At 43.4% G+C, this 9,906-nt stretch overlaps 1 protein-coding gene across 1 annotated transcript in view; it reads left to right on the forward strand.

Moving 5' to 3' along the window:
* Positions 1-788, forward strand: part of LOC122236312 (vomeronasal type-1 receptor 90-like) — a 44,953-nt gene extending 44,165 nt beyond the window's left edge. The window contains exons 3-4 of the mRNA XM_042977174.1: positions 192-305; positions 684-788. Coding sequence (XP_042833108.1) covers positions 192-305; positions 684-788 — 219 coding nt within the window. The remainder of the gene's footprint in view (positions 1-191; positions 306-683) is intronic.
* Positions 789-9,906: the final 9,118 nt, after the last annotated feature.

The following is a 9,906-nucleotide window of genomic DNA, read 5'->3' on the forward strand; positions in this document are numbered from 1 at the left end:
TGGACTACTCTGCATAATGGCTCACTTTGGCTACTGGCTCAGGGGCAGAAGTGCTTGCCTGGTAGGTCACCCCCAGGGCACTCTGAGCCTCTGTTTGGTTGGCCTTGGGGGATGCAGGAATTACTTCTGCCCAAAATTCTGCAGGAGCATATGGTTACCATACCGGACACAGCCTCTGGCTTGCTTTGCAGGTGGATGTGAAGTCCATTGGGGAAGTTCTTCCAGCCAGGATGGCTGTGAGAACACTTCAGACACAGCATGAGGTTGGAGAAATCTCCGTTCCAGATAGGACAGCCCAGGAGCAGGCATGTTCTCAACTCACAGGCATTCAGGTTCCTTCAACTCAAGCCACTGAGCATAACAAGAGCTTGGGACAAAGGTGGGTGGAATGGTAGGTTAACTGGCTTCTCACCTTTTGAAATAAACAGGTACCTATTTTAACTACTCCACTGCCCTTTTTTATACAAGTTGAATTTCCCCTCCCTGTCACCTTATCTGCTCCTACATTTCTTCAACCAAGTGATCATTTAAGAAATGTCTTGGATGCCTTGTGGCTCTGCAGCCTCAGTGGGGCTGAGACCAGGCAACTGTGCAGCTGTGAGTGAGGGGTTTCTGGGGTGGGGCAGCCTGCTCACACACTAAGGGCTGCACTGTGGCCTCTGGCTCCTGTTGTCCTCTTCTAGAAGAAAGGGATCTTGGCAGCACTGAGCCAAAACCAGAGGCTCACATGCCCAGAACCAGGTTTGTTCTTTGCCCCTCATCACTCCTCCACCTACAGCACAACCTAAAAGACCAAGAACAGACCTTGTGGAACTAACAACACAGTCAGCATCAGCACCAGGACCTGGACTACTTGCTCTCAGTGCATTCAGTGAGGGGCCAAAGGAAATCTCAGGAAATAGGATTTGGAGATGGGGTGTGGTGACAGCTCTTGACCTGTCCACCAACATGGAGACTCCATCCTCAGGATGAAAAATATTTGGCCATGATCAGGATTCCAGGGAAACCATGGCTCCCTCAGGGCTCTAACAGATCTGTGCTTTCAGAACTGTAACCCCACCACGGCCAAGCATGGATGAGGAAAGGAGAATGGAGGAGCCCCATGAATTTAGGGCCTTAGCTTTAGGCATTGTCTCTTCCTCACACTCAACCATGCACTGCTGGCATAAGGCACAAGATGTCCTTGGACTTAAGTCCCCAGAACGAACTGCTAAATGAAAACCCAGTCCTTTTCTCCTGACACCTTGAAGAGCAAACATGTCACCTGTGGTTATCTTGAAAGCTCAGTGGGCAGAGGGAGCAGGTGGCTAGCTGCTGAGTCAGAATTAGCTTGATTTTTTTTGTTCCTGCTTTCCTTCCCCATTGTTGTCTCTGCAAATTACTGATTTTGTGCTTGTGGCTTCCATCAAGTTTTCCAGAACAAAGGAGTCATTCAGGTAAACAATCTTGGCAGCAGCAGCAAAACATCCTGAAGTGTTGAATTGTCATTTTGTGGCCAGGGCCCAACTGTCTGAGAAAAGGCCCAGGAGGTCTGATTACCCCATGTCCTGGATCCCAAGAACCCCGTGTACTGTCTAGGTGACATGCTACACTGAGATCACACGGAATTTGTGTTCTCCAGGATGATGGGAAAGCATCTGTGATGCTGGCATATTGGTGGCCTTTCACTCACAGATTGATTGTTGAAACTCACAGTCAAACTGAAGAGGAAAGCCTGACATGCCTCCCTCCCTGCTGACCTCTACCTTAACACACAGCAAACAAATGTAATCATGTTCTCAGGCATATCTGGGAGACTGCATCATCAGACTCTGTCCTGAGGACACACAAATTCACCTTCCACTAAGGTGTGACAGCAGGGAGACAGGCAGGCTGTGGGTGGGCCTGGCCTCACCAGGGAGGGGCAGGCAAAGGATTTATGAGCTTCAGGGGACCTCCCATTCTGGAGGTGCGAGAGTGCCCACCTGACACTTCACTTCCTCCTGCACGGGGGTCTTCACATCAGTGTCCATCTGCACCTGGAGGAACAGAGGCAGGATATGGGTGTCCATAGGGCACCCCACAGATAAGTGCAGAAGCCTGCTGGGACTTTGCCTCACTCACTGCTGTGGCCTATCCACCCACTAGGTCCTTGCCAGCATGTCTCAGCCGTAGGCTCCCATCAGCACCACATGAAACACATCACCCACCTCCAGAGTGGGTCATCCCCTGTGACAGGATGGAGCATGGGCACCTGCATTTCCAGCCTGTTGCTTCCCGGGACCACCATGCTGACCCAGGGCCAGCACACCCCTCAGCAGGGGTCACAACTTCACTCACCTCCAGGCCTGCTATGTCCACTTCACTCTGGTATCACACCAGGAATTTTAGGAGTACTTTTCACATAGTTTCCCCACATCTTTTTTGTATCCTGAAATCTTCATGAGGGTAAAGTTAAGGGTTGAGTAAAGTTAAATTCTCTACTGCATATCATGACCATTTCCAAATATGATGAAATAATGAAATGTTCTTAGTCAACATGAGTTTACCCATTTTTGGCTCCCTCAACATACAAAACTGGAAGGTAAATTTAGGTCTCTTAATAAACTCATTTTGTGCTTTATTGAAAGATTGTACTGTGCAGATGCCCACATTGCTGGGACTTAAGAAATTTTTTTCTGAAATATGCCGGTGTAATGGATGGTGGTACAGCAGATTGTCTGCAACTCCTTACAATTAGTTTTCACTAAAAGTTAGGGTTAAGAATTCTAATTCATGTAGTGGTTGAAGCTACTAGAATAAATAAGGGGAAAACCTCCATGCAAAAAAGTAGGATTCATGCTTTCAGTAAAAGAAGATACACTTTTTTCCTGAGGAAAAAAGAAGTAATTGTATCCTAAAGTGATGCTGATTATTTAGTGAGAGAAAATTTAGGGTTGCCTGGGGGGCTCAGCACAGAGCCCACATACGGCCCTCTATCTGCCTCTCTCTCTGTCCCACCCCCACTGGTTCTCTCTCTCTCTCTCTCACTCTCTGACTCTCTCTCTCCATAATAAATAAAGAAAGTAAAAAAAGAAAGAAAGAAAGAAAAAAAATTAAGAGGGAAAATTTAGGGCAAGAGAGAACTCCAGACTCAAAGCCAGTGACAGATGGTGACCCTGATGTGTCTAGAAGTCAACGTGACTAGAAGTGCACATGGCCAGAAGCTGCTGCGACTCAAGGACAGCAGAACTCTGCAGAATGACTAAAGATCTCTACAAAAAAAAAATGCTTCAGACCTCAATTTCTTCCTGACGAGGCCAGAGAAAAGTGAAACGATATTAAGATTTGCTGCCATGGGACTTCTGAGAGAATTTTTATGGGAAATTCCCTATCCTCAGAGCAGAAATAATACATCCATATTTTACAATCATTTGGATAGGTTCACCACTGTACTCAATCAGAAAGCACTCTTTAAGTTAAAATGATTAACAAGCAACAATGCACTTGGTTCCCAAAACAAGGAACTTATGATCTGGATATTTGGGAATGAGTACAGAAAACATTAAAAGCTCAATATTCTGAGGGTGCTAATGCCCCCTCCCCCACGAGGTAATCCTCACTCAGTCTCTTGTCCATTCTGCCCTTCTCCCATTCAGTTCAGACAATGTATATGAAGAGCTAGAATTACCAAAATAGAAGAAAAAAAACTAAGCTTTTTATAGTCAGCCTGTGCCTTTGGTACCTTTATAGCCAAAAGATACTCCCCTCATCCCATTCAAAGGGTTGGACAATATTGAGCCTCTACAAACCTCACTGACTAGTTCTGATATAATCCTCACCATAATGCAAAAGTACATTAAGGAAGCCCATAAGGCCGGTGACTTCCAGCCATTTCACACTGTCAGGCAAAGTGGGCAATATGTCCATGAAGTCCTGCTCTGCAAAATAGTAAAAGAATTGCAGAAATCAGTTCAGTTGAATGGTCTCCATAACCCTTTTAAAACCAGCAGTTTATGGGACCCAAGGAATTTAACAAAAATCCCCTACCCCTGGACAAGCAGATCAAGACTAACTCCATTTTGTGCTACACCCACCATCTCATGTATAACCCCCACATGACCTACTTATTGCTTAAGACACTCCCCCACCCTAGTCAAGCTGCTGAGCGCATCCTTACTGGAAACTGGCTCATATAGGAAAGTGGAACCCCTAACCGCCAAAGAATGTAAACCCCGCCTTTTGCCCGCCAAACTTGCACGCCAATTCTGACCAGAGTGATAGGCTAGTTCAAACAGTTACTATAGGTAAATTGTAATTCAATTGGCCACCTGCGTGTGGACTGTCATGACTATGCAACTTTCTGTGTGTGTTACAATCTCATTGGCCACAGGCCCCTATAAAACTGCTACGCCTCTTAACTTAGGGGTCCAAGTCCCTGCTCCGCTGTGTCGGGTATACTTGGGCCCAAGCTCGAGCTTGCAAATAAACCCTCATGCGTTTGCATCGGTATCTGCTCCTTGGTGGTCTCTCGGATTCGAAATCGGGGGCATTACACAGTTTAGAACCTATTTGTGGCACTTATTCTATGTCGGCTGGGATGGGGGCACTCTTACGAAAATAATTTTGACCCCAAGCATCTATGCTGTGTATGCTCAAGAGTTTTATAATGCTAATGTGACTCATGCCATGCATAACTTTGATGCTGCTATCCTGGTGTCTTTTGAACAATCATCTGGCCCAGAACACTATTCCCAACTAAGGCAGTTAGCCCAGCTTCCAATAATTCTCAAACCACAATGCACTAACATTTTACACAGACTATCCCTACACTCTAACTCTCTCTCTGTTTCTGCCAATACACTCTGTTTACTCTAACTTATGTGGGAGCTTCTCTCTCATTCATTTCCTGGGCCAATGACTATGATGATTAGAGCCAATTGTCTCTGATTAGGCTACCTCGGGATGGAGACTTTAAGGTATATTCCCAAGCAGCCGCTGAAACTTTTTTTTTGTTTTGGCGAAAGTCCCTGTCTTCTCTGGTCTGACGTGGACTGCCCAATCCACAAGCGGAAAACCAAATAAACAAAACAAAACAAAAATCTGTATCTGCTCATCTATCTGAGCTGACATGCTTTGGGACCACAGGAACTCTTTCTCTACCCTCTGTGCCTTTGTCTGCCTCCAGGCTGTGTGGTGACACCTCACTTTTTCTGCCTTCCTTTCCCTCTCCTCCAGTTTCTGCACCATCTGAGGTGAGGTCTGCATATCTAGCTCTTCAGTGCCTCAAGCAGCATCACCTCCTACACCCCACATTGTAACAGAGCAGTAAATACCCCCCCCCCTTTGACTTTCACCACCCACTTCAGATTTCCTCACTGGTTCCACAGGAGAAAAATGACAAAGGTAAACTTTCAAGAGGATACAAATTGAAAGGCCTACGCCGGCCGACTCCATCTTGTTCTGTGTCCTTCACCTTGACCACGCCTCCTCCCCTTGAGTAAACTCTCGCTCACCCCTTCAAATTTCCTGATCAAAACACACCCGGCGACCTGTGTAACAGGACTCTGACCCTTCCCCAGGCAATAGGCTGAGGCCACAGCCAATACCTCACCAACTGCCCCTAGACCCCAATGAAACCTTTGTGCTTTTGTAACTCGTTCTCTCTCTCCGCCTGGTATCTCACTTCTACGTGGTGCAGGTAGGGGATTGAGCTAGAGATGCTCGAGTAAAGGCTCTTTTGCATTTGCATCAGACTCAGCTCCCTGGTGGTCTTTGTGGATCACGAATTCTGGGCATGACACAAATGAAATAGAATTAAGATAGATATGCATTTCATTTATTTTTAATATAACTTATTGACAAATTGACTTCCATTCAACGCCCAGTACTCATGTCTTTTAAATTATCATAATTGAATAATAAATATTCATTCTACTAAGGTTTACTGAAGGTCAAAGTAGCTCATGTTATCTGTGTTGCAATTTGTTAGCAAAAAGATAATTTAAGGTAATGGTTAACTTTGTCTATCTCATACTTTTCATGGGTAATTGTTTAAATACCCTTCAGGGACTTTGGTACCCTTACACTTTAAGTTTTTATGTAAATGATAAATAAAGTGAAATCCATTATACATTGTGGCCTCTTCCATATCAAATAGAATGCTGAACAATGGCTTAGTAAACATAGATTTTGTACTACGGGTTTCTATGGGGAAAAAAAGGATATTTATATCTGTTAAAAAATGCTTTGTGCATAATGGATTCATAAGTCTGCCACCTACAAAATTTCTGATATAGCAGAGTTCACAAATGTTACTACTTAGTTTTCACTATAGACTAAGGTTTCTAAGAGTTAAAAATCTGTTAAATGTAATTAGGCTAATGTAAATCAGGGAAATAATTCTGTGTTTAAAAGAATAAGAGACATGTAAAAAATGTATGAAAGTAAAAATATATTTTTAAAGGTAATAAACAAAAAAACAAACATGATCTTAACAAATAGGGTAAAAAAAGAGTAGCCTGCCCTTTTGAGTTGTTTACTTAAGCCTTGGTTGGAATTATGCATTCCGTTTAATCTACAAAGTGAAGCAATTGTAAAATGAGCACATAATATGCTCAAATATATGTTAAAAAATGGGGGATGCCCTGACTGTCTGCATAACAACCTCAGCTCCTTCTTGATCCTGCTGTGATTATTCTTAACTTTTAACGTCTTAATCCTCAAGGACTGACCAGAGCTAAGCCACATTCTTCAAAATCAGATAAACCCTCTCATCCTATGGTGCTATACAAAACCCCTGATATGGGGCCCACACAGACTCCGCCCACTAAACTTCCACCTGGGTTGAGGATATGTTTGTGTTTTCATATTCTGGACTTCTGTGGTCCCCTCTCAGTTGATAAAGCTGTACCATGGCATGGTGGAGACCACCATGATATCTTCCAAATGACCAGGACTTACAGATAATGACTCAATGGGCAACCACGCTCCCCTTTTTGGAAGATCCCTCTTCATTGACCCTTCACCCTGAAGCCACTCCACAAATGCAAGTCTTTGTCCCTGATATAACATTGGGAAGTCTCAAATGTCTGTCTAACCAGGCAAGCATCCTCTTACAACACAATGGTATTGCATATACTTCTGAAATGCATCTGATAGCCATGATCTCAATCACGGACAGGAATTCGATACAGGTAACCCTGATTCTTCTCCTTGCCCTCATTTGTCCAGGCCAAGCTCAATATTTAGGTTATGCTCATCTACATAACACACTTATATGTGACAAGCTCAACACTCCTAGATGGGGATATACCTATAAGCAATAATCACTAGGAGATCATGGGAGGAGCCAATCTTAACCCACCCTTCCAAGCTGAACAAGAGCATTGGCTTTATATGACCAGACCACAATGGTGGCTTACTTCAGAACCTCCTTTGGTGTGTTACTAAACTTAGTAACTTATGTGCTTGTCTCAAATGAAGAATAACTGGCATTTACATGTACAGCTCAAAACCTCTACAAGGCCAGACAATTTAAAATTTTTCTCAGCCACAAATTTTGATATACCTCAAAAACAAACTTATCTCACACTCCTAATGTTCTAGCTTGCTCTAGCCTCAAGTATTAATACCACCGCTGGAATAATATTCCTTAGACAAACTGGTATGGAGAGACTGAGCATAATATTCGCTAGGTCACTTGGACTTTAATTGACTGGGGTCCCAGAGGCCACCTTGAAACAAAATATTTGAATAAGACCATATCCTTCGACCAATCTAGTAAGAATAATATTTTTTTTGGAAAGACAGAGGTTGGTCTGGCCCTATATTTCTACTCATAAAGGAAAATGTAAAATGGTTGTTAATCTTTGAGACCTAGGCCTTCCCTTCTTGACTCATAGTGTTAGCCATGATGAAATTTATATAAATACACATATTAACAAAACATGGGTCTCCCTGACCAATTTACATGGGCCACTATTTGCATTCCTTCTCCCTACATTCTCTTTATTACCTCCACTTTACAAACCCAACAAATAGAAATAAGTATAACATTTCTACCATCATGGACTGGTTTATGTCCTGAATAAATAAATATAACTTCAACCAATTAAATCTCTCCTCTTTGTTAGTACTTAGTGTGTCTCAGCCTGGGTTTCTGTTAATAGCTCTGAGCCCTATATGCATCCATCAGGACGAGGCTCACTTTCCAAGCTTGTTCAACACTCGTATTCAGCCGTAAGGCAAAAATGATTTGTTGGCCTGTTAATCATGGGCGCCTTAGCAGCAGTAAACATTATCACCTCTGCCACTGTCACTGGAATCAGCCTGCACCAAACAGCCCATGTCCTCAATAAATTTATGGTCAACAGTACCAAAGAATTAATAAACCAAATTTCTATTGATATACAAGTTTTGGCCTGCCTTGAAGCTTTTGTGCTGCAGTGGAATTTATTGGAAAAAGACAGGAAACCTTGTTCCTCCACTCTAAACTGCCCTGTGACCCTAAATACCAGCATATTTCCATAACTGCCATTCCTTATAGTCACTCCCAAGCCTGGGATGCTTTCCAGACACACCTTTGCAGTGTTTTGTTTTTCTTTCTGTCTCTAAGAATATAGGAAATTTGGATGTGATATTGAGCCAACAGCTACAATATTACAAACGACAAAATTAGAAATGAATGGCCTGATTCCTGGGCAGTGTGGCATGACTTAAATCTTTTCTCACTTATAGCCAGCACACATATCAAATTCTGGATAACTCTGTGAAGCAGAATACTTATACCGTGTCTCTTTTTATAACTTTGCAGAGTCACCCGCCAAGCCACCCAAAAACAAAAGAAGGACCAGGAGCTTGTCATGACGGTCTGTGAACAAAAAAAACTAGAAAAAAAAACAAGAAAAAAAAAAGGTGGGATTGTGGGAATTGAGTATAGGAATCCCTGAGCTTGTACCAATGGGTTAACAAGGCTAAGGACGAAAGCATCCATGATTAGGTAAGCAGGGCAAAACCGCCCTGAGCATGGAAATAGAGGAATAGGAAGCCGCAGGATGAAAGTATCCAGAAGAGGTAAAGAGGGTGAAAGCACCCCCAGCATAGAACAAAGACACAGGAATAGGAAGCCACAGATGAAAGCATCTAAGATTAAGTAAACAGGGTGAAAGCACCCCTAGCATAGTACAAAAGCAGAAAGCTGCTTTCACAGGATAGAAGGTCCAGAATAGTTATACAGGTAAAAAGGGCTAAAGACAGCCTCAACAGGGTGAAATCACCTGGAGCAGAGGTAACTAGCAACAGAAACCTGCCTTCTTATCCCTGAGGTAGGATTCTCTGTCTTATCTGCTAGACAAGTTAAGATAAACAGACAATGTGTCACATGCTGCTATAAACAGCCATCTGCTAGGTGCCAGGATTTTCTTTTCTTTTTTTCTTTTTAATATTGACCCAAACCCCCAACACCACATAACATCAAAACCCTCTTTCTCTCACACACGAGTTAATAATCACCCTTTTATTCTCTCTTTCTACATGTCCATCTTGTTTGTAAGCCTTCTGATGCTAAAAATACAGAGCAAGGGCCCTTATTCAGGACTCTTTTCTCCTCCCTGACAGTAGCCACTCTTGTATTCAGTTCTGAATCCACTCTCTTTCTGGACAAGAGAAACCCCAAGAATCCAAGTCTGCACAAGAGCAAGACCCTCCCTGTTCCTTGTTTATAATTTTGTCACACAGAATGTGGCCCCCACCTCCCCAACTCAGGACAGAACATGATCAAATGCAAACAGAGCAGACTGCAAGCAGGGACACAGTATGGGGACTGTCACTTTGACAGCACAAGTGTGTGTGGCAGGTGCTGTTAGGATCTTGGTCTTGGATGTGGGAAACTGAAGCTGGCAATGCACTGCAGTCCTGATGACACCTCATGCCCCCAGAATCCACCTG

This window comes from Panthera tigris (assembly GCF_018350195.1).
Source record: "Panthera tigris isolate Pti1 chromosome F3 unlocalized genomic scaffold, P.tigris_Pti1_mat1.1 chrF3_random_Un_scaffold_71, whole genome shotgun sequence".
Taxonomy (NCBI): Eukaryota; Metazoa; Chordata; class Mammalia; order Carnivora; family Felidae; genus Panthera; species Panthera tigris.